Raw genomic sequence first — 26,664 nt, 5'->3', positions numbered from 1 at the left:
TACAGAGAGTATGGCATTAAAGGATATGCATGGTTTTATTTAAGCCACATAAAAAGTCTTTGGTATCCTTGGACTCTCTCAATTGCACAGTGTTACACCATGAAACAATTCATTAATTTATTCGTTGAAGAGTTTTTTCCATCGCCGTATGACTCTAATGTCAAATACACCTGTGTCTAGGAGAATACACACTTAATTTCCAAGGCAACCTACAGCAGAACCCAAGGATCATTATAAGATCTAATGCAGGATTCTTGAAAAATACCAGTCAGGGCAAGGATATAATTCGTATAAAATACACCTTGAAGCACTGTGAGGGTTGTCATTATAAAGGTGAGAAAATATGGACCAACTGTGCATCTGCAAAGAATTGAAGTGTTGCCAGAACTGGTTGTCTGGACAAGATGATGTTGGCAATGTTAAAGAGTTACAGTTCCACATAACATAGATGGGAGAAACTGTCGTGGGGCAACAATAGCACTTCAAAAGCAAGAACATTTCATAAATCTGGCTTGTAAAGAAGGTGGAAGAAGGAAGTCTTTATCACTTGGCTGGTATTTGCCAAAAAGGCATGTCAGTGACTCAATGACTTGGAGGAGAATCCCTGGTCTGATGAAACCTTAACTGAACTTGAAGACTTTGATGTGAAGCGCTATGTTTGGTGCAAAATATAACCCAGGAACTCACACTGGAATACTCATTTGGCAATATCAATGTTAGTAGAATTTCTAGAGCAAAATATGCTGTGATCTGCAAGAACATTGAGGATAACAGGACAAAGATGTAAAAGACACTTGGTGAGTCTTAAAATCAAGAAAATGCGACCTCAGTTCAGTTGAGCACCATTGAGCATTAAGGCCTCAATCCTATTTGAAGGAACTTGTGCAATTTTGCCAAAAAGACGCCAATGCTGGTGTGGACTGAAAATTTTGCCAAAGGCGGTCTTACCAAGTGTACACTCTAGGGGTTTTATTTATAACTTATTTAGTAGAACGCTTGTTTTTAATTTTAATGCACGAATGCTACCAGTCACCCTTGAGCAGCCTGGGATTAATTGCCTTGCTCAAGGGTAGTACGGTCTTGGCACGCAGCATGTTTCTTGTGGTGAACAAACCAGCTACCTTCCGTTAGCAGCCCCGAGCCTTAACCACTACATCACACCCATCGTAAAAAAAGAAAACTAATCCACTGTACCTGAGACACTTTCCGTACAATCTCTCCAGCCACATTAAGGCCTTGGACGAATGCCCGAGCAGCGATGAATGCCCGCACCAGCTTGGTCTTCAGTTCCCGTGGAGCGTCTCCAAAAGGACGTAGGGTTTCAGTCTGCTTGGAGGCACACTCCAGGAAGTCGTCAGAGAGCAGGGAGGCAGTCTCTGGGTCAGACGCCTTTAAAAGACGCTCCAGGAGCCTCATCCAGAACTCGTCCAAGACCTCCTCAAGGTTCAGGGAGGCACCGCTGTAATATCGACGCAGGTCAGCATAAAGGTCACGAAACACTCCTGCATTGGGTCGGTACAGATCCCCCAAAGCGGCCACAAAGGCCTCCTCCAACCACCGCTCAGAGCCATTTAGGAGTTCAAGGAAATATGCTGGATGGATAAAAAAGGAAGTTACATCACACAGTGAAAGTAATAAAGAAATCACATTCAAATGTATCCACTGACTACTGTTTGCCAGTGTAGTTGCAGAATTCAGAACATTGAAGTACCCTGTGTTGGGGAAAGTTACTTTTAAAAGTAATGCATTACAATTATTGCATTACTCCCTAACAAGTAACTAATTATGTTACTTTTAAAAAATATATGTTTTTATGGGCCTTTAGACAGGACAGTAGACAGAGACAACAGGAAAGTGCTGGGTGGAGAGAGGGAGCAGGATCGGCAAAGGACCTAGAGACGGGAATCAAACTCGGGTCGCCGTGAGCGCAGTTGTGCTGCTTGTCGACGCACTAACCACGAGGCTATTGGCGCTGACGCTTAGTTAGTTTTTACACTTAGAAAGTAATATGTTACGTTAAATTAAGCACAAATGTTAATTTATCTAAAGTAATTTTTTAGTATGGTTGAATTGGATCAACGAAAGTCAGCAGCAAAGACATTGGCTAATAAATGCATAAAGGATATTTGCGTTATTTAACATTTAACTCTTGCAGGTTTGCATCATATTTTGAGCTTGCATTTCAGAGTTTTTATTCATTTTGAGGAATACTGAATCTGTTTTTGTGCGAGTGAGATAAATTAATGCATGTTCATATTTGATCTAGGACTACAGTAAGCATTATTTTTACAAATCACACACAACACCTCTCTACTTTCTCTCGACATGGTGACAGCAGAGATGTCTGTCAATAAAGTAACTGGCATTACTTGTTTGAAAAAGTAACTCAGATATTTTCTTGTAAATTAAAAAGTAACGTGTTACTTTACTAACTACTTGAAAAAAAAATCAGAATTTTTACATTGCCTGTAATGGAATTTACAAACAGCATTTCTTTCTGTGGAACATTTGTATACATTGCAGTTTTAATAATATGATTTTATATTTTTCATATTTCTACACAGATAATATAAAATACAAATAATAAGTGATAACTCATGTTTTGCCTGTTAAGGGAAGATGCAACAAATATCCTTAATTTCAGTAACCTATACTGTATGTTCAACATTCACACATACAGTAATTTAGTAATTACCAATAATATATTAATATACCAGATGTTTGTTCATATATAAAAAAAGAACAAATGTAATACAAATATTTTATATAAATAAACACACACACACACACACACACACACACGTGTATGTATGTATATGTATATATATATATATATATATATATATATATATATATATACACACACGTGTAACTGACTGAATTCTTATTCAGTGGCTTCCAGAAAATGTCTGATTAGGGTTAGTAAATTGAACAACTGCATCAAAATCTCTTATCGTTATTGTGCGTCACTACAGTTTATCATGCACTGCAGTAAAAGGCCATAAAAACCCACTGTAATTGCCCTGTGAGGACCACTCGGTGTGAAAGCATATGAGCTTTAGAGTTTTCCTTTTATCTAAGCTCACAATGACACAAACCAGGAGAGAGTTTGGGCTTCAAAGTGCTGCAACTCTTTAACCCTTCACATTCATTAACCCCGATGCCGTTAAATCCACAGAAGAGTAAAGGAAAAATGTTAACTAAAAGCAGACAAAGTTTCATAAACTACCGCTCTGGATAAGACAGCTGTCTGTGACCGTACAAGTACACTGTAAAACCTCAGTCTCATTTCCTCTGTGAGTTTTTGCAGTCGCTACTCTGTTCTTTTTCACCTTCACACTTAGGGTGGAAAAATTACAGCTTAAACGTTTGGGTTATTCAAAAATCATCTTGCTAATATTTAAGTGGAAAAACTGAGCCGTTGTGTTAGCAACTGTGACATAATACATCAAAACACAACCAACTGCAAGAATAAATGTATTGGAGTTGTGGACTCACTGTCGAAAGTCCTGTACTGGGCATTTAGCGAGGCTTGAATGGAACGTCCTGCTTCCCTAACCAGGCCTTCAAATTCCCGGCGGCTTAGGTTCGATAGTGTTTCCTCCATGGCACTGGTGCAGCAGGTATAACCTTGTGGGCAGATCCGGAGATGCTCGCCTGCAGATTGAATGGAAAGATAATAGAATTTAAGTAGAGTTTTTAACCTAGTTATGGCACCAAAGATGCCAATTACCCCAATAACATCATATGTCAAGCTCCATATAATTTTAAACTTAGACTGATGCCAGAAAAGGTGAAACATGATGTCATACTTCCACAAAAAGCATCAATAAAGATAAAAGGTCTGTATTGTGTGAGTGACTCATATGAAATATAACAAAAACAAAAAAATTACAATATCCTTGCAAAACAACATAATATTACCTGAAAATCTGCTGTTTATCAACACATTTTGATGTTTAAGTTATAGAAATTGTGGTGTTTAATATTTTTATTGCTTTATGCTGTTACCCAAATTGAAATTCTTACTGTTTTTGCTTTGCTATCTCTCTCTCTCCAGTGTTGTTAGCTGTTTTGTATTAGTAGCTTGTAGTGTAGCTAACTACTGTGTTTACTAAAGGCTAGCTGAACGATGAGTAGCTTTAGCTTGTAGCTTAACAGACTAAGGTTTCAAAATAGCTTCTCCTGAGCGTCACCGAACACAGTGCAGTGGGTCAGTGAGGTCCTCGGGAGAGCAAGAGCTTCTTGGACCCGGCTGACATTTAGCAAACAACTTTCTCGGGGTAAGCCTGTCTTGGGTCACGGCTTAGGGAACTAGAGCGAGAGATGCTATCGCCGCTATGCATTTTTTATGCCGCCTGACTGCAGCGAGAGTGAAAAATCATAGAGAAGCACAATTTTATGCATTCACTGTGGTAAGACTGTAGCTGATGGGCTAAAATAGTCACTTTCGCCGTTGTGTCGTTGAATCAGATCTGCTGTGAATCTGCGGTTTAGTACTTAGAAATGGTTTTTGTGCTAATGCGGTTTAGCCTAGAGTGCATTTTTGTGAAGTTTTTGTGTGCAATATTTTATTTACAGAAATAGAAGTATGGTAAAAGACATACAGGATCGCAAAAGTTTTTATTCAGTACTTTTAATTACTGAAAATACATCAAGTTTTTAGCGAGTGTGTTAGTTGTTATTGTCAACTTTAAAGCCAAAAATACAGTTTTTGTTAATTGAAATAAAATAAAATATAAATATTAGGTGAAACACTTAAATAAAATAGGTTTAAGTTGAAATTCTAAAATTATATAAAAAATTCAAAATATTTCTATTCAGCTTTATTTTTTAATTACATAACTAAAATTAAAATAAACTGAAAATATAAAAATAAAATCTAATTCAAAATATTAATAAATGCTATAACACTGTGTAAATTACACTGAAATAACATGGGTGAATGTGTGTGCATAGATAAAAAAAAAAAATGTAATAACATAAATGTGCAAATAAGTAAAATCTCTGATTATCAGAGGTTTCAAACATGCTCAGCTGCATTAAATCACATTCACACATGTAATGAGCCTGTTTTGAAATGTGTAGCCTCGTATGTCAACAAGCAGCGAGATCCCAAGATCATATTCTGCGTGTCGCTCTACATATTGTGGTGTTAAAGAGCCTTCAGTGTCATTACGCATCGCATACCAGGCCCTTCATTGCAGTCCGTGAGCAGCACAGGCGTGTGGGCTGCATATCAATGCATACTGACGAGGGACCGCGAGACACAAGACAGATGAAGCTTTTTTTCCCGCTCTGGCACACAAAGGAAGAATCTGTGCGACAATGTGCCCGCACACCCAAATATGTATATGTATACTTATATTACAGCTGGGATCTCATTTTGCACATTAACTAAACACATATGAAAAGCGACATGGTGAGAAAGAGTCAGAAAATAAGAGAAAAAACAACCAAAGCACACTGGATGGATTACTGTATCTCACAATGCAATGCAGTTCCTATGGAACCTTGTTACTTTCTCAGGATTAGGGAAAAAACTGCAAATATAAATTCGCAAGAAAAGTCCAAATTATGAGATAAAAAAAAAATAATAATTCACAATTGCGAGAAAAAATTGTGAGAAAAGAAGGTAATTGCAAATTTTAACTTACAATTCGAAATATAAACTCACAATTTTGAGAAGAAACGTCTGAATTGTAAGATGCAAACTCGCAACAGTGAGGAAAACAAACAAAAAAATATCTGAATTGTGAGATAAAATGTTTTTTAAATTTTTTAATTAATCGGATAATTATGTTTTTTTTGGTGGAAACAAACAACAGAATTGTGAGATGTAAACTCGGAAATCTGAGAGAAAAAAAAAATCTGAATTACAAGATACAAAGTTAGGCCCCGTTTACACTAGTGCGTTTTCGTTTTAAAACAGCGTTTTATCAACGTTTACACTGGCGTTTCCACTGCATTTCAGAAACGATCTCCGTTTACACTACACAACCGAAAACACGTCCATTCATGCAGGTACAACCATAGATATGCATAGGTAGATTCCCTATTATTTAGATGGCGGACGTGTCGAATGGGGAATCTACCCATACACATTTATGGGCACAACAATGAGCACAATGTTATTGTTTACATGGTTGTCAAGGATACGCAGTGCAAATGTGGGCAGCCACGCCATCGTTTCCAGAAGTCTTCGTTTTCGACCTTGAAAACGCCGGAGTAGTGTAAACGATAGGCGTAACCGTAACAAAAGTTTTGCGCTTTAAAACGAAAACGCACTAGTGTAAACGGGGTCTAAGAATCCATGCAAAAAAGTCCGTTTATATCTCAAAATTCTGTGTTTATTAATGATGTGATGGACAATTGTGAGAAAATTGTCAGAAGTCTGAAATAAAATCCCAGAATTGTGAATATAATTGAGAATTTTTTTTATAAAACGTCAATTTTATTCTTTGGCGTAATCGGGAAAAGCTTCTTCAAAGATTACTATGCTCCTAGTGCTAATGTTTGGAATGATACATTTTGAAATACAATGTTGGTAAAATCACATTGTAACTAGTAACGCATACTCAGTAGAGTTTGTTTAGGTTCTTACGTCATTTTACACAAAATGAAATTAAACATGCTAAATTTGTGATAACTTGTTAAATTAAACATGCATAATATGGTAATGTGACAAGAAATGTACTGTACTGCTGTTTGAAAGGTTTATCACATCATAACGCTTACTTTTCAATAATGTATACAGTGCACACTGCTTAGTAAGCAGTATGCTAGCCATTCTGAATGCAGCAAGAGAGAGACTAACAGAGACGGATCTTGTGTGTGCATGTGCAAATTGAATCTCCCCTAATTCTAGGCAGATCAAGAGATGATGCATATCTTTATAAATGCAGGACTCTCGCCAAGGCAATATTTTGAATAAGCTAAAAATAAATCCTGAGGAATTATTTCATTTCTGTTCCGAATAAACATTGTTCAAGATTCCTTGTGCTGCCATGTCTGTGTGTTGGATGGAAATCGACAGGCTGCCAACGGAACAAGACCCTGGATCAAAGCTTGACAGAGAATCACCTGTCAGCCGCCTCCATCTGTCCTGAAAAAATCAAGGGTTTCTTCAGACAGCCTAATTGTTAGAGATGGACAGCTAGACAAATAGTCGAGCAGGATGACAAACAGGTCGAGACAGTGAAGAAACCTTGAGTGGTGTCAGATGAAGCAAATCCCTTCAAGTTAAACTGTTAGCAAGTAGCTTTCAACCCAACCCTTCAGTGTCTGTGACTATTTAATCAAAGAAATGCTCCATGCGGTGTAGTGCTGAATGCTCTTATTCCATTCTTCTCCCTTGCAATGCATCTCTGATATTCACTTACATGCTGCAAAATACATCAGGGTATCAACTTTTGAACAGATCATTACAAATAATGAAGGTCTTTTGAACAAAGCACTGGGAAAATGTACAGTGACTACTTACAAGCATTTCTGTCTGTGCTATTAAACCAGATGTGTTATTATTCAAGACGCTAATAACATAGCTTTAGCTGACTTGCTTCAAATTTGCTCTGTAAAAAGTAGATGACTTGAAAAGAAAACTGGCAGTAAATGTTGACTTTCCGTTATAGTGCTAAAACAGAAATGTTGAAAATGTAGCTAGTCAGAAAATATGTTTTGGGCATAACAAAACCAGCCCAATTGGTACTCAATACTAGCTAATTTTTGATTGCTCAATTGTTAATTGTTCATTTTTTATTTCTTGGTGGAAAAAGATATAATTGTGAGATGTAAACTCAGAAATCGGAGAAAAAAGTCTGAATTGTGAAATATAAACTCAGAATCCATTCAAAAAGTCCCTATAATTATATCTCAAAATTGTGTGTTTGTATAAAAAGGTCTGAATTGTGAGATAAAACCTTAGAATTTCGAATATAATTGAGAATTTTGTGATGAAAAATATATATTCTGTAGTGGAAAAGGGCTTTAATAATTTCCTGCATGAACTCAATATCAACTGCATATTTTTTGCACAATGTCTACTGTTATTTTTTACATATTTGATTTTTGCAAATAATATCTACATACATACGCATACGTGTATGCTATTTCTGTGGCATTAGCTCCAGTACTTAAGGGGGCGATAGAGTTCTTTTTATGTCTGTGACATTCAACTGGACAATATTATTCAGAGTTATAGACAAAGCAACATATCAACAGTTAACGAACTTGAACTAACTTCCTCACTCAAAATTGCATGACAGACAGGTGGCTCCTCTAGTGACCAGAGAAAACATCATATAAACTGCTTTGCCACGCTTAGGCTACCATCCTGAACACCCTAGCAATCTCATAGCAAGGCTTTGGCAACTGCCTACAGAACCCTAGCATCATTGCAACCATTTTTGAACGAGTAAACACAACTTACATTTTCTTCATAAAATGTAGAACTTTAGTTCACCTTAAAGGTTTCTGCCAAACCACAAATATCTAGCATAGCTAATTTATGATAGATAAAAAAAGCGTTATTTTTTACATAGGACACATGGTACAAGAAAACAATCACAATATTTATGCAGGATTTTCAAAGACTGATGTTATGAGATACAATATGTTGACAGATTTTCCGAGGCCTTTCTGTAGACCACATTCCAACAAGAAAATCAGTGCTAATTCATTAAAAAGCACCGATGTTGACACAACGGACTAGAAAACCCTCATGCCTTCTGGATTGGCTTTTGAAAATGAACTTGGACTGACTTCAGAAAGAAAACCGCGAGGCCTTGTTTTAAAAGTGAACAACCAAACAGTAAGAGGAAGTTCTTTTGAGGGATGTTCTTCAAGTTCCTCTTCAAAGCCCCTGACGTACCAATGTGAATAGTTCTTTTATTTTCTCATCTTCCTTTCCTGGGAGAGGATTTGAGTGCACTCCTTTGAGATGAGAGCAAAGGCTGCCTCAGGCACCGGTTTACCAGCAGCAGGTGCGTGAGGATCAACAGGTGAGCCCGGCTGAGGTTTAAATCCCTGCACTGGCCAAAAAACATGCACATGTCCTCCATGCCTGATTAACAGTGTGTCTCTGAGGAATGAGAAGATGTTTGGTAAGCTTGCGTCCCTGCCAAGCCCTTCTGGATGACTTATAATCACCACACCCGCATTACCATACAAGTACATAGCACAACGTTCAGGAACAAGCTCAGCAAGCAGTAAAAGAATTTATGGAAACACACTGAGAGGTTTAAGGTGAGGCAGAAGTGGAGCTCAATTGCTGACATACTGACGTGTATACAAATGACTCTTATTTGCTATTACTTTCCTTAAGGATTTTGCCTGCCAAACGACAAAATTAGTGAAAAACAAAATACCACAGGAGGGAGAGATTCATATCTAGAGACCAGAAACCAGCCAGAGCAACTCAGCAATACAGTACCTATGACAAGATCTGATATGCCATATAATCAAAATGGATTGACAATGTATATGTGAGTATTGTTTACTCACATATGAAAACACGATGACAACTGCAGTACAGAAAACGCTAGGCTTGCCGCCATTCACCACTAATCTCTGAATCTGACCTTCTTTTTAAATATGGGGTTATGGGTGGCATGGCGCTTTGCCCAAACATTGGTCTCAATTAAGAGGATAAGCTGCCTTTAATGAACACAATGCAATATCTCTGTAATCCCCAGCAGACCAGTGTCCTCAAAGGACACTGAGGAAATACGGACAGGAAAAATGAGGTTAGGAAGACAAAGAGAGATGGGGGGGTGGAGAGTGTAACCTAGAGCAATTTTATCTGTAAAAGAAGTGTGCCAAACACCTTCGCATTTGTGTCAGCAGCAATTATTTGAATTTAAGCGTGGACGGATTAACGCACAACCCTGCCAAGTGTTTTCCTAGGGCTCCAGACCAGCAGGGGGCCCTGATAAGCTACAGAAACTGTGCATAAAACGATACAGTTCTTATAAATATGTGCAAAATGAGCTACTTTGAAAAAACTTGGTCACATGCTTTCAAGCTTCAGAAATAGACACTAATGCACCATAAACATAATCCATAAAACTTGTACATTGGTTAAACTTACAACTAATAGGGCCCTATAATTTCCGCGATGCAGAAAACGCAGAATGAATCACGGAATCGTAAAAAACTGAATATACTGTATAACATGGAATGTCAAGGAATTTGCTCAATTTTGGATGGATAAATCAAAAGTAGGTCAGGATGCTTAAAGGGGTCATCGGATGCAAAATTCACTTTTCAAGTTGTTTGAACATAAATGTGTGTTGGAAATGTGTGTACACATCCATCCTATAATGATAAAAATCCACCCAGTGTTTTTTTTTAAATCCCTATTTTAAAATCCCCTTTCTCAAATCAGGCCGTTCTCAGATTCCTGTCAGAATGACGTAGTTCTGTACAGGCCCCTCCCACAATAGTTGATTGACAAGGCCGTCTTACCTTAGACCCGCCCTGAGTGAGCGGAGAGCTGTCCGCCTCCGTGCAGTGGAAGACAAGATGTCTCCGATTAAGCGATTGAGGCGTTTTGTTGTTAGATGTAATAATGAATAAAGCAGTCATCATTTACTCCCGACATCTGAGCCGCTGAAGATGCAGAGGATTAACGTTACTTTCGCTTTGAAGTGAATGCACCGGTCCCCGATCTACATAAATGCGTTTATGTCCACGCAAATCATTCGTGATCCAGCTTTACCTTCAGAAGAAGTGAGTATAAGGGTTTTTAATGAATCTTTGCAAATTGCCTTTCCTAATAATGTGCTAGTTAGCCAGTTTTGTGGCTACAGTAAACAGTACTGCTCGTCACCCCACGGAAGAGAGGGGCGGGCTCAGCAGAGTCATGAGCATTTAAAGGGACATGGACTAATAAAACAGCTTGATGAAAACAGAGCTGATTTTGACAGGATAAAGGTGTTTTTTTTACACTACCATTGGGAAATTTTAACCAAAGTATGTTATAGGCTTTTCATTAAGACCTTAAAGAATCATATCAACTTGTGCAAAATGGGCATCCGATCACCCCTTTAAATCAAAACGTGACATGAACTAGTGTCTGTGAATATTAGGCTGCAAAAATACTATTTTAATATGAAACCTGTATGTTCTGTGTGTTCTCTGTATGAATGAATGGAGCAGACACATGGTTTTGTTTACTACACACAATAAAATCAAAGTTTGGTTTAACTTGAAGAAACTGTGACAGAAATATATTAGTTAATGTAATGATAGTACTACAACTGCTGCTAATAACATTTCTATTAAAACATTATTTATCAAGGAATATTTACCAGAATTTATTTAGCAGAAAAATGCAAATACATAGCAGAATTTCTGGAAAAAAAAGAAAGAAAGAAATTAAATAGAATACAAATATATATTTTTTAATAAACTAGAGGTGCTTTTGATTATTAAAATGAATGAAACCATTCAAATGGAATCCAGAAAATGAATGGAAAACTGAATTTGGTAAAAATGACACATATTTCATAGAGCCTTTTAATAAATTGCTGTTGTAGCCCCAACATGATAAATTAATTTTTATTTTAAAATTGCGACAAACTGATCAAGAACTGTGTAGCAGTTAGCTGATTTTAATAAACCAAACAAATGGGTCAGACACCATGTCTTGTTGCGAAAACTAGATCAGTTAAACTATCTACACTTTAAAGCCATCAATTTTGGCAAAGCTTTAGTTACATAACATCTCAATGTGCCTCTCGCTTCTGATGCATGGCATCCGTGCCCAGGACATCTGTACGTCATAATCCGTTCCTGTATACATGGAGGTACCCTGTTGGGGAATAAAAACTGATGAGGGATTAAGTCCTTATACTACCGACAGTATAAAAATAATCTGGGGCTTTGTCACCTCTGGCCGACTCTTTTAATCGCCATTCCTGTCCGTTTGTCGTCTGGTCTTCCGCCACATATCCAGGTGACCTTTCTTTCAACCTCTTCCTGTGCCTATTAGCACTCATTACCCCTCTCCTGCTGGGTTTCTCGCACTCTCTTAACCATCTGCCTCTGGTCTCTCTTATCCGCTACCCTGCTGAGTCGCGGGGTGGCTCAAAGAGTCCCGAGTGTCCCAGGCGCCATGCCGTCTTACGCTAAGAGCTTGTGACCCCTGAACCAGGCCTTGCACAAACCCGCAATAAAGGCGATTGACGGCCACTCGCTTTATGTGCTAAGAGACGACTTCAGAGCAAGCCTTATAAAACACTGGAAAGTACCTTTTAATTGATTTCCTTGGTAGTTCTAGAATGCCAGGCCTTCCTTTCTTTGGTAAATGGGTAGGATAGGATCGTCAAACTGAGGTGCGTCTGGGGTTTGTCCATAATCAGCGGTGAAAATAGCTCAGGCCTGACTGTGATTTAGTTTGCACATGGTCTGCTCTCATTGCGTGTTTACAGTTTTATGACCCAGGGGAACTGAGGAAGCAGAAGGGAGTGTGAAATATAAAGGCCATAACAGGTTGGTCTAATGAGCTGCTGTGATCCTATAACACACAGTATATGAGAGGGTTCAAACGGAAAATACAACCCTGTTGACTTTATATTTAGAACATGATATACAGGCGCCTTTCTGGAAACTAATAAAACAAAAAGTACAGCTTAGTGTTACAGAGATAGCATAGCTTGGATTTTCGAATTTAACGGTAAGAGCAACACCAACATTTAAAACACCAAACGTACAATAAAGTTAAAAAGGTTATTTTTTTTTTTTTTTCTAAATACCTTTCGATACTTTGTCCTGTCCCATCATTCTGTAGAAAGACAACTATACATAATCCAATCGATTGTAAAGTCGGTGTAAAAGACGTGTTTCCCAAAAACATTGTAAGCCTAAGTAGATTGCAGAAACCACTGGCACCAATTGTCTCAATGGTCTACTGGTTTTACAATGTTTTTGGGAAATGTATGGAGTCAAAACAATGCCGCATATATTTGCATGAGAACTGAAGTATTGCAAAAGAAAATAAAGTTTTGCAAATGGAAATGAAAGTATTGAGAAAAAATAATGTGCTTTTTGTAAACAAATATAAAAAATTGCAAAAGAAAATGAAGCATTGTGAGAAAAAAATACGTTTTGCAAATAAAAATAAAGAATTGCAAAATATAAATGAAACGGAGCAAAAGCAATGATTTTGCAATACATATTTTCCATGGCCATATGTACTAATTTATTTGCAACGCAGCTTTTATTTTGCGTTTCAGTCAAGTTTGAGCTTGCGATACCGTTTTCCACTTTGCGCTTCACGTTTCTGCACATCTCACTTTGTGGCACTGTTTTGACATGGGGGTGAAGTCAAGGGACGGAGGCGTGTACAGCAGGCCTGTGCCTCCCTGGAAGTGACGTCATCGGCCCGAGACGCAGATCACAACTGATCCAGGCACCGTCATTGAGCAGAGGCATGCGGGTGCATCGTTTCCTTTTATTTATATGTGTATTAGCAGCGTTTGCTCAAGTTAAAGTAGTTGTTAATATGAACATCTGCTGTTTATTTCTCTCAATGTGCACACTTTTATAGCATTAAAATGTGTATTGTTTCATTTGGTTAACTAAATGTGTATTAACAGTGCTTGTTTAAAATCTCTTCACCTGTGGGAGTACGCCAGAGCACAGCGTTAGTTGAGAGTCTGCTAGTTTTAATGTAAAAGAATGCAATTAACTTCATAAACTATACATCATTAAAAGGTCTAAAACTCAAGCTTCATATTGATCTCGAAGCTTGAGTCTTTTTGGTTTAGTTTTGTTGTGGCCACGAGATATTAATGGGTGAACAAACCCGCATGACCATAGCAACCTGGGATTATCAGAGATGTTTATTAATATTTTATTTTGAATTAACAAATTATACATTTAAAAATATATATATTACATTATTGAATTATATTAACACCACCACGGGGTAATTTTAGCCATGGCTGTTTTTCAAATAGGCTACATAATATATTTTCAATAAAAAAATATCCAAGTCTTACAGTCATTGACTTTTACTAAAACTGTGTTATTTACAATCCCCTGTTGTTAAAAAAAAATTGTTTAGATAAAACCAGAATAAAAATGGGACAAATCGGGACAAATTTACGCATAATTCCCTTATTGTTGCGCTGTCACACGCCTCCGTCCCTTGACTTCAGCCCCATGTTAAAACAGTGCCACAAAGTGAGACGTGCAGAAACTTGAAGCGCAAAGTGGAAAACGGTATCGCAAGCGCAAACTTGACTGAAACACAAAATAAAAGCAGCGTTGCAAATAAATTAGTACATATGGCCATGGAAAATATGTATTGCAAAATCATTGCTTTTGCTCTGTTTCATTTATATTTTGCAATTCTTTATTTTTGTTTGCAAAACTTCTTTTCTTCTTGCAATACTTCATTTTCTTTTGCAAATATTTTTGTTTACAAAAAGCACATTTTTTTCTCAATACTTTCCTTTTCTTTTGCGATACTTCAGTTCTCTTGCAAATATATGCGGCATTGTTTTGACTCCATAGAAATGCAGCCTAACTTGGCATGGGTCAACCAATGGTTTGAGTTTGGAGCCGGACTATTTGTTTTGTCTGACCAATTGTAGATAAGGGGTTGTTCTGGAAACCTGATTGGTTTTTGCAATTGTGTTTGTGGCCACTAATGTGCTAATTGAATTTTCTACTAGATTGTGAATGATTATTGTGAGCGAATCATAGGCGCATGTTATTTAAAAGAAAAAAAATATTAATCTTGTTCTAACTTGCTCTGAAACATCATTTTGACTAACGTCAACTAGGGTGAAAAATGCATCATATGAAGTTTCATGATCAAATCAAATCCCATTCCATCCTACATTTGTTTCTTATTGAATAATGTTCCACTCGGAAATATGTCATACTGAAATTCATATACTTAATTATTACATTTGGGATGCATTTCATATTAGCTTAGCAGACTTATAAACATCTAATAAACCTTCTTTGCTTCAGGCAGTATATTGAGGCAGGAACGATATGTTTCTTGATGAGTAGCTTCCTATCTACTCGAACGTTTGTTGAGATCAGAGCCGACACATAGGCTATGCATTATGGATACGCTCTAAAACATACGCCTTGCTTCGCTAATGGTGAAAGATGGCTAAGCGTACAACCCAGCTCTTTGAATTGGACATTTCTAGGTTTCCATAAATCTAAAAATACACCACAGCTCAGACTCTGCCTTGCTGCCTAGACACACACGTGTACAAGTGAGCACGTGCATGTGTGTGCAAACAGAACACGTAATCGCATGCATTACAATGTTTGCCAAACCTTGTTAAAACAGACCTCCTGATCTCTAATCGAGTATGAGGCGAGAACACGTGTGAGAGTGCAGATGAGGAAAACGGGCAAAGTGGTTAAAACGAAGAGAGAGAGGGTGAAACTTAAGAGAAAGACCACAAAGAACTCCTGTCTGATTACTTTAGTGCTTCTTCAGAAGTATTTTTAGCCAAGATTTTGGTGCTGAAATATTCACGTGCCAGTGGTGGTTGGTGTTTTTTAAGAGTTGGGTAGCACAGATGCCAGTTATCAATGGCAATAGTTGTACAGTTATATAATAGTACAAACACACAAACATTTTGTTTATTTGAAATAAGTATATTTAATTTATTCCAAAATATTTCAGATGCATTTAATTTTCCCTCAGTTAAAACGTTTTACACATGAAAAGATATTTTGACTTTTACATGCTAAAAAAAAAAATTGTCATGACTGAAACTGAATAGAACATTTCTACAACATTTATTGTGCAATGCTTCATCCCCACCACTAGATGTATAACTTGCGCCCACTGACTATAGACCTATTATATAGAGAAAAGCTAAAAATTTGTGCATGTGTGCTGTGTGACATTTTACGTGTTTATTAGGGCTGTCAATGTGTTAACGCATGCGATAAATTAAAAATCCTTAACGTGTTAAAATAATTGAATGCATTTAACGCAAAATGACTGAAGCACAATTTCTATTCTAAACCTTTTTACCCAATTTTGCTTCTGTGTTTGCAGTCAGATCATTTTAAGCTGCTAAACTCCCTGAAAATATTTCAGTCCAATAAACCAGTAATCTATTGACAGCACTAGATTTTATTCACTAACATTCACTAAAATATTAGCTATAAACTGTATGAGCAATATCACACAAGTAGCAGTGCGATATGGCTGGCTCGGCAGGTTCATGAGTGCTGAACGCCTGCTGACGCCCTGGAGCTCACATCTGCAAAAACGTTAATAAACATTATCTTTATTAACAAACCATATATTTACAGTCTAAACAAGTACACACATAACTACATTCCATGACACAAAACCAGTATTATTTTTAAAATTACTGTGGATTTGGGCATCCATCAAGACACTTCTGTTATCACTAGAATATCACTCCTCTCAGCCAATCAGATTCGAGGACCAGAAAGAACTGTTGTATAATATAGATAGATAGATAGATAGATAGATAGATAGATAGATAGATAGATAGATAGATAGATAGATAGATAGATAGATAGATAGATAGATAGATAGATAGATAGATAGATAGATAGATAGATAGATAGATAGATAGTTTGTACTGGGCTTCCTGTGTAGCTTTAAAGTAATCACCACTGGTACGTACACATGCTACTAGAGTTTAAGCCAGATAATAACAGGAAGAGAAACGTTTAAGGAAAACGGCTTTGTGCAAGTCGCCAGGCTTAGAGAGAGAGAGAGCGAGAGAGAGAGAGAGAGAGAGAGAGAGAATGTGCTTACTTAGTAGATTATAAAAACAGCAAATGATAATGTTCCGTTATTCTCAATGTGATGCATTAATTTTATAATCCCTCACTGGGTTTTATCGACCGCAGTAGCTGTCATTCGGCGCGTTAGGTTCTTCCAGTGCGTGAGGAAAACGTGCCGTGACTGAAACGGCAAGTCATTATGCAAAATAATAAATTCTTCATAATTGCTTCCACTCAAACAATAAAAAATGTCACAATAAATAAATCTCATCAGCCTAATGGTCTGTCGCATTGGTTGACAGGGTCAAGACAAATGAACAGAACACACCAAGAACTGATAGGATAGATTAGAGTGGCTTTGGGCCATCATATATTCAGTTTTTTTTTTTTTCAACTACATTTTCATAAATATTACATTTATAAATTAGCATTTATTTATTTATTCAATGTAGCCTATTTAAATTGTGAGAGCAAAATTTAAATATTTAAAAGGCAAGAATCCACAAAAGCGCACTTTAACCACAAATAAACACAGAGAGGAAAAATGGAAGTGTAATCAAATGACCAGTCAAAGTCAAAGCTCAAGTGCTATCCAATCATGATCCGATCACTGAAAATGAACGCTAATGCTAGGTAAAGGGGTCCTTTGAGTGCTTTTCTTTAATTTAAATTCCTTGCTTTCTAACAAGGTCATTGAGACATGCTCAAATTGCCATGCTAGCCACTGCTAAAATCTGGATTACGGGCCCCTGGATTACGACCAGTGTATTTGAGTCTTAAAGAAATCCTAATCCCCGAGCTGTCACGCATTAAGTCAGAAGTGTGTCTTTAACAGAGTATATATGTTTTGTTTTCAAATTCTAAAACATCTTACATTTGGGCTGTTAGCATTTTAAAAAATCCTAATCCCTGAGCTGTCATGAATAAAATCAGAAGTGTGTCTTTAACAGAGTATATATGTTTTGTTTTCAAATTGCGAAACGTCTTACATTTGGGCTGTTAGCATTAGCCTCTCCATGCTACTCAGGTGCAACATTTTACGTCCTCAGATTTGGCCACATTTAATTTCCGATATCAGAACACTAAAAGTGATTTTTGACTTGTCTAGGTGTTTTTTTCTTTTACCCTCCATAGTTGTTTCATGATTTTTTTTTCATGAGGATATGCAAACTGTCAATGTTAGCATCTGCCTAATTTTGCTATCTTCTGCCAAGTGACAGATAAATTTGTGCCAAAATGTTTGGACATCGTTAGCATCACAAAACATGAACTGTTTTTATTTTTCTATCTTTTGATTAGCCTAATACTTTTTCTATGCTAACAACTCCTGACTGTTTGGTTGCAGTTTAATTTTTGCATTTAGCATTGTTAGCATTGTTTTGTACCAAAACAAACCTTTGCAATACTCTGACAATCATGAAGGGAAAATGCTAATGGGAGGTTCTAAACTGTATCTGCTTGTTTGTGGTGAATCAGACTAAACCTCAGCACAACTCTTGGCATACTTAGACCTATAATGTGCTGAACGTCACACTTTCACCCTTAATAGACTCTGACAAGCATTCTTCTCCCTTAGATCCAATTACAAAGAGTCACTTAATGAGTAAATGGTAAAGAACTTATAATTCACTCCATGTCAAGACCCTAAAGAGATAACCTGACTAATACAGTCAACGGAGGATGAGCGTTCAAACCTTCCATGAACCCTAATGTGACTTGACCTGTTTCAGGACACTAGATAAAAGACAGTGGGTCTTAATTACTAAGCATGCATATGCACAAATTTGTGCATGAACATACATCATACTGAGTGACAAAAAGCTGTAAAAAGATTGTGTGAAAAAGCCTTTTTTATTAAAATGTATTAAAAGAATAGTTAACCCAAAAATAAAAACATTACTCGCCCTCAGGCCATCCCAAGATGTAGATGAGATGAGTTTGGTTCATCGTTAGAACAGATTTGGAGAAATTTAGCTTGATCCCTTTCTCACCAATGTTTCCTCTGTAGTGAATGGGTGCCGTCAGAATGAGAGTCCAAACAGCTGATAAAAACATCATAATAATCCACAAGTAATCCACACCACTCCAGTCCATCAATTAACATCTCGAAATGTGAAAAGTTGCTTGTTTGTAAGAAACGAATCCATCATTAAGGTGTTTTAACTTTAAACTGTTGCTTCTGGACAAAATACAAGTCCATAAACCATAATAATGCTTCCTCCAGTGAAAAAGTTCATAACTGTTGTCCTTTCACAACAAAATCCAACAACAAATTTTCTTTTGTACTGTTTTCTCTTGTAAACGGTGCTTGATCTGTGCATATTTTTCTCCCAATTCAGATGAAATGACTTTTTCACTGGAGACAGCAATATTATTATTATAGTTTGAAAACATCTCGATGGATTTGTTTATTACAAACACAGTTTTTCGCATGAATTACTTGTGGATTATAGTGTTTTTATCAGCTGTTCAAACTCTCATTTTGACGGCACCCATTCACTGCAGAGGATGCATTGGTGAGAATACATTGGTATAAAATGCTAAATTTATCCAAATCTGTTCAGATGAAGAAACAAACTCATCTACATCTTGGATGCCCTGACGGTGAGTAAATTGTTAATTTTTGGGTGAACTATTCCTTTAAAATTAAATAAAGGTTAAGAAAAAATGTATGTGATTACGCAAGTGCTGTTAATTTTTCGTGACATGTTCTCCTGTGCATATAAATATGAATAACCTACGCAATTATTAGTGAATGAGACCCACAGAGAACAGGCATGTTCATGTGTTGTATTCACTCATGGAAATCTTGTTCAAACGCCGAGACACACATTTCACAGCACTCTGTGACTCTGCCACTCGAGCCGTATAATGTTTCTCAAACAAAGAATCTGACAGCGATAATAATCACATCTCCGTCTTCATCACTTCTCTTCCCTTTCACCAACGTGCTGGCAGCGAGATAACCTGACAGCAAATTGGCCAACGCTAAAAACGTGCAATTAATATTGACAGAACAAAGTGGCTGGAGGAAAGCCCGGCGCTACTGTGAATTATTCACAACACTGCTGCTAGCGAGCGTTCAGCGCGAGGTGACGAACACTTGTCGGCAGCTGTGGAAGACTAATCACAAATGGAGCCATTTCATGTATTTAATTAGCTGGAGGTGCTAACAGCATAGCCTAAACAATGAACTCTAGCTGAATTTGTTTTCAAGAAGCGAATCAGTCAGGGTTTTCTGTTGTAGTTGTGGAGAGTCAGAATTATTCTAGTAAGTAAAGAGGGTTATAGACATACAGCATCAACTTTATAACTCAGATGCAATGCTAACTGCTACATGTTCAGTATGATTGCTGAACAATCATAGAGGATAACCAACTCTTTTTTTGTTAACAATCAAGTGTATTTTGATGCAAATTCAACAGTCACTTCATGTTTTTGAGGCATTTCTTTAGCTTAAATAGTAGCGCATAACGCTAAAAATGCTAAGGCCAAGGGTTTGTTTCTCAAATAATGTACTAATAACTTAGACTTGCTGCTGCCAATGCATACACAGACATGCTGCTCTCTGCACATATCCACTTTATTCTTCCTGTAAAAGTTGTTGTGGCCATTTGTAAATTTTATGGGTCTTGCTTCCGGTCTCATTTGCTTCCAGCTATCTTTAGCTGTACAACACCACTCATTTTGCTGCTTGATATTGCAAATTGGTGTCTTACAATATTATTTTAATGTAATATCTTAATTATGAACACACTGGTTTGTACTGCAAACAGTTTTACCATTTACTGCACGTTGTAATTGTTCTCTTTATTTCCCTATTCAACTGAAAGTATTCTACGCTGAAGAATAAGGTGGATAAAATATATGAAATAATATACATATATAGTATAACTACATGAAATCACCCCGTAGCAGATCTATACAGGTGGAGGGTTATAAATTATAGCTGTTGAGAAGTTTTAGTCAGCATTTATTCTGCAATTACACATAAATGTTTGTTGAAATTAAATCAGCTTTTGTCAAAAAATTATATATTCTATATTTTTATTGCAAAGAAATATCTGTTTGCTCTCCACACTTTTTAGAACACAATCAATGCTTTTAGAAGACTTGTCCAGCTCAACTTTTACAACTACTCCAGTGCACCTGAACAAAAGCAGAACAGTCAGTCGTTCCAGGTGCTGTTGCCTGTACCTCTGAGTACAGCTGTGCTTTTATTTGCGATCAGTGGCAGGGCATGAAGGTGGAAGATTGAGAACACGGTGGCATGTTTCAGCCCTGATCAGATCTGCATGATCCCGGCTCTAACAAGCATCACGGTGCACTGCAGATCCCCGCTGAGCCGTGCAGGAGAAACACCCCCACGCTTCAAAAGAACAATCAGCAGGCCAGAGGGAGAGACGCTGTGTGGGAGAAGGTGTAATTATGCTCAGATAATCACGAGTCGACAATTCATCAGCGAAAACATGAACATTCGGCACAAATGTCTTGGTACTGTATGCATTAGCACAACCACGAACTACTAGAAGTGAAAGTGCAGTTATGATTAATATACCTGTAATATGGAGCTATTTCTGCATAATTTTACCTTTAAAAGGACTTTTCTTGATGTAAACTAATGTAACCAGAAAATATTATTTTTGATTTAAACTTTAGATAAAACTTGTTCTTTTTAACTAATTTAAATGTTAGCTAATTTAAATAACATATTGTCTGCAATCTTCATTAATAAAAATATTAAATATAAATTCAATCAATACAATAATAAATACAATTATATGAATTAAATAATAATAATGAATGAATTATTATAAATATGATTTTTAAATAATAATATAATAATTAATAATACATCATATTTGAATGTTTAATATACCATTAATAGCAATTATAATTAAGTTTGTACTTAATTTAATCAAAGCTAATATAGCCATGCTGATTCAGTCACAATACTTTTTTAAATTGAATAAAATCTGTCAATTTAAATCATACAATACATATCTTTACTAATATAGCCAGGTTGATCCAGTCATATTACAGTAAAAAAATTAAATAAAAATAACAAGTCAATTTATATATATATATAAATAAAACAAACCGTATTAATCTGACTGTACTATTTACAATCAGACAAAAGGAGATGTTTTGAAGCATGTCCGTGCCTCGATATTTCAATGATATTTCAAATATTATTTTTGAATATAACAAATTAACACACTTTTACTAATAAAACTTAACAAGAAATGTTGTTTCCAACCAATTTTACGTTTGTAACATGATATATTTCTAAGAGTTCAGTCAAATAATGAAAATCCTCTCATCATTTACTCATGGTCATGCCATTCAAAACCAGTATGACTTTCTTTCTTCTGTGGAACACAATAGAAGACGTTTTGAAGCATGTTCATATCTCAATGATATTTCAAATATTATTTTTGAATATATATGTATATATATATATATTATAAGGATACTTCATAATTTATTTGGAAGTTCATGCCTAATAATTCTATAATTTGTGGGGAATTACCACTAGATGAAAATTTGTGACAGTCGTGCAAACAGAAATTAGATGCGTAAAACTAATTAAACAACTTCAAATGAGCGAATTTGATTGTCACTCTCCACTGAACAACTGTATTATTGAATTTGCATGTGCAAACGGGTTTAATTTATGCAAGAATCTTAACCGAATCAGGCCCATGCGTCTCCACATGGCTTGCATGGGGGTTGGATGTGCGTGTGGCAGTGTGGCTGAGAACATGGGTGTGTGCCTCTTTCATTTCACACAGGGCTCATGGGTGTGTGCCTCGCTGTATAGAAGAGCAGCAAACATGAGCCAAAGCTGAGCTCTGAAACCAGGCTACAGGTTACAAGGGTCCAAAGATCACAAATCCGACGACACTTGGATCTCGCTTTCAAAACCTGGAAATTAATCTCTTAAAACACCAAAGTTACGATCGCAAACAAATGCGAGCTCGCACATATACTCGACTCCCATCTTCATGGCCCACTTGAGCGAAATGTGAGATTGTCATTGTTTAGAGTCACCGCAGGGCTCGAAGTGTCACATAGTCCCCCCCACACTAGTTGCATCGGTAATTCTAGACAGCAGCATTCAGCTTTGGTTCCTCTCTGACCTTTAGGTATGCTTTATGATCAGTTCTTTCTAAAACACGCTAACATGCTGAAACAAAACATGGCGGAAACCTCAAACCCTTCAACTCAGAGTGCACAATGTGGGTATCACCGTCACATCCGTCAAAGTGACATCAAAATAACATTGTATTGTAATAATCTGAGGAGATGACAGCTCTACAGCTACCTAGAACATTAGTTCAACATTCAAACAACGTTTTGTTATCGCTACTGCTAATATTCTTTGAATATTATTACCGTTAAAATGTTGGAAAATAATATAATCATGCAATTTATATCGAAAATCTAATTTTGTTTAATGCATCAATCATAGTAGTATTATAAAAAGCTAATTAACACAATTTTACTAATAAAACTTGGCACTAAATTTTGTTCACAACCAATTTTTCATTTGCAACGTGATATATTTCTAAGAGTTCAGTCAGATAATGAAAATCCTGTCATTATTTATTCATGCTTATGCCGTGCAAAACCAGTATGACTTTCTTTCTTCTGTTAAACACAAAAGGAGACGTTTTGAAGCATGTTCTTGCTGCACTTTTCCTTACAATGAAAGTGAATGGGGGACGGGGGCTGTCAAGCCCAAAAAAGCCCAAAAATCATCATAAAATCCAAATGACTATGCGCTATAGTCAAAGTCTTATAAAGCTGTTAATGAAGACGGAAATTATTTTAAAGAAAAACTTGCTTAAAGGGATCTTTTGATCACAACTGAAAAGTTTTCATCATTTACTCACCCTCGAGATGTTCCAAACCTGTTGAACACAAAAGAAGATATTTTGAAGAATTTAGAAGTGATGGCCCCCACTGTCTTCCATAGCCTTTTTTTTCTCCATACTATGGAAGTCAGTGGGGGCCATCAACTGTTTGGTTACCCGTATTTTTCAAAATATCCTCTCTTGTGTTCAACACAAGAAAGAAACTCATACATGTTTGGAATAACTTGAGGGCGAGTTAATTATGAATTTTTTTTATTTTTTTGAGTGAACTCTCCCTTTAAATATTGTAGTCCCCATTCACTTTCATTGTATGGAAAATAGCAGCTTGGACCCTGATATAAATATCTTGTTTTGATGAGAGGCTTTGAAAGACATTGAGTTTGAATACAGCACACCCTAATATTTATTATATTATTTTTTTTTTATAATTGTCAATTATCAAATATAGTCAAAAATATATCAAAATAAATATAATTTAAATAAAAAACAAAACAAAACAACTCAATCAAAGTATATTTTAAACCATTTATATTTAACCACTAACTTATAATGAATCTCTAGAAATAAACCTGAACTTCAAGAAGACAAACACTGTTTGGCCTCCAACCACTTTTAAGCTTTTAAACAAACAACTTATTCTGACGGTTTGGACGATGAATAAAAGATGTCGAGACGGTCTCAAACGAGACGGTGGTGGGCGGCCCGGCACATGTTACATTTTCCTCATCTCCCCCCTTCTGTCATTGAGACCGCAGGCGATGACCTTGAGAATTTCCTTTCGGCCAATAGGAACTCTTTGTTTCTCTCAGCCTCTTCAAATGTGCTGAGGATGCCAAAGTATAACGCCTCAAATACACTTATTACTGAAGGGGGCTGCTGAGGTCATGTTTGTGTGTGTTGAACACAACTGGAAGGCAGAATATATATTGTACGGATATATGTTCATTGTCTTACAGAAAAAGTGCACTGAATAATGGCAATGTTGTGTAAATTGTGCTTCCTTGGTGCTTTATTTACAAGTGTTTATGTGTATTAGCGTGGCACATGTGCGATCATTTATCTCATTTAGCTTCTTGGGCACACAGCACAATTAGACATATGGATCCCAGAGGAATTCTGGGAAAAAAAAAAACTATAAAAAAACTGGGAGTGCATCTTGCACTGATATACTTGCATGTTTATGCAGACTGATTGGTGACATATTACCGGGTATTAATGTGTGACTTATTATCAAAAAGATGGCTGTGTCATAAAGATTGATGGCAGATTTCATACTACCCAGCATGCATTGGACAGATTCACAACCTGCCAAGATTTTTTGGCCTCTAATGGGAATATTAAAAATCACTGGCTGCAGCTATACGAATCACTTGCTGACTGCACGGATTTCAGTTGCTGCCTGTTACTTGCAAATGACAAAGAAAATCATGAGATTTGTACATCAAATGACACGACTTACTGACTTCTCATTGGCGTACGTCTGCTTAATAACACCACTAGTCCTGATTAATACTACAAATTGCAGACAAACCACAGAACCACAGGTTTTTACTCCTAAATTGTAACCCTGAGGGAAACCTATGAATCCAGCCGTCACTATGTTCATGATAACATGACCTACAGGGACCACATACTGTTGGAGATCAGCTCCAGCACATGCTCTTTCAAACCACATGGGGATCCAGACATCAGGTGGGTGTGTGTATAAAACTGATGAATGAACCGAAAGGTCATTTTTAATGGGGAAGCCGCTCGCAAACAACATTACGCCAGGTGTAGCCCCATTTTAGCAGTTACAGTTTTGTCTATTGTTCTTTTCGGTGCAGCGAGTAGAGCTTTTGTCTGGGACCCTCCATCTGTTCAAGTGCTTTCTGAACTTGACAATAAGAACATGCACCTCGCAAAGTAAGAGGAATGTGTCAGGTGCAAAACTGCTAAAATTTGTTGATGCAAACGAAAAAATACAAAATACAGGCAGAAGACAATGGGTCAGACAAAAAAATAGGAAAGAAAAAGAAAGGACACATACAGATAAGACAGACAGACGTAGACGATAGATAGATAGATAGATAGATAGATAGATAGATAGATAGATAGATAGATAGATAGATAGATAGATAGATAGATAGATAGATAGATAGATAGATAGATTTTATTAGATAAACTAGCCTACATAAACACATCTAGTGAACACAGGGAAATGACAGTGTTGAATATGAATGAGACCGTAGTACCGGTAACAATGACCTCTGTCACCGGTAATTCATACCTGATATCTCGGACTGCGGGACGCCGTTTAACGTGAAGCCTTTGCCGCTGTAGAACTGGCGCACTTCCGTGCAGCTCCGCACTTTGCCGCCCGCGTTATCCGCAGACAGAGACACGGAGATGAGCGACACGAGCAGCGCGACCGCTGTCAGATCCATTGTGTCCGGATCCAGAGACTGAGGATGAAGTCCACTGACGCTGATGCTCTCTTCACTTCACACAGTAATTCAACGCATCCGACTCTGTCTATAACAGCAGGATATAGAATACAATCCACTTGTTTAAGGATGTAAACGCGTTTAAAACCGGTGGTCTTGATGAAAGAGATTGTGTGTTATTAATCAGTCCGGTGGGGATCTGTTTCTGGTGCTCATGTCTTTACGCACTATTAATAATGAATAAACAGTAATATCCCTATAAGTAGCTACTATAGTATGAACAGTAAATACTGTTGGAGGAAATGCGGGATAAAGCGCTCTGTGCTGCTGTGCGCTTCTGTGCTGTCTGTTTCTCTTCTGTCCCGTTCCCACTGAACAATAGTGATGTCCGAATCGCGAACGAGTCGTTCTACTGAATCGGCTCCTTTGAACAATTCGGAGGAATCGATTAGCTGCATCTTTTTCTTTTTAAATAAATAAATAAAAACAACGCACTCCTTGGTGAATGATTGCTTCTTCAAATGTCCAAAAGTGTTTCCACCGCAGAATAAAAAATAAATAAAAATAAAAATGCAATGACTTATTTCTTGCAATTTTGAGTTTATACT

General features: G+C 36.9%; 1 protein-coding gene across 2 annotated transcripts in view; it reads right to left on the bottom strand.

The window, feature by feature from the left end:
* Positions 1-26,415, bottom strand: part of LOC306867295 (glypican-1) — a 30,383-nt gene extending 3,968 nt beyond the window's left edge. The window contains exons 1-3 of one of the 2 annotated variants that reach the window (XM_079412894.1): positions 25,900-26,415; positions 3,499-3,657; positions 1,195-1,592 (exon numbers count right to left, since the gene is read on the bottom strand). In XM_079412894.1, coding sequence (XP_079269020.1) covers positions 1,195-1,592; positions 3,499-3,657; positions 25,900-26,056 — 714 coding nt within the window. In that variant the 5' untranslated portion in view covers positions 26,057-26,415. The remainder of the gene's footprint in view (positions 1-1,194; positions 1,593-3,498; positions 3,658-25,899) is intronic. The other variant, XM_079412895.1, reaches the window with a different exon arrangement.
* Between the last annotated feature and the right edge of the window lie 249 nt (positions 26,416-26,664).

The sequence above is a fragment of the Barbus barbus genome (assembly GCF_936440315.1).
Source record: "Barbus barbus genome assembly, chromosome: 49".
Lineage (NCBI taxonomy): Eukaryota > Metazoa > Chordata > Actinopteri > Cypriniformes > Cyprinidae > Barbus > Barbus barbus.
The sequence above is the reverse complement of the archived record's forward strand: the minus strand, read 5'-3'. Positions and strand labels throughout refer to the sequence as shown.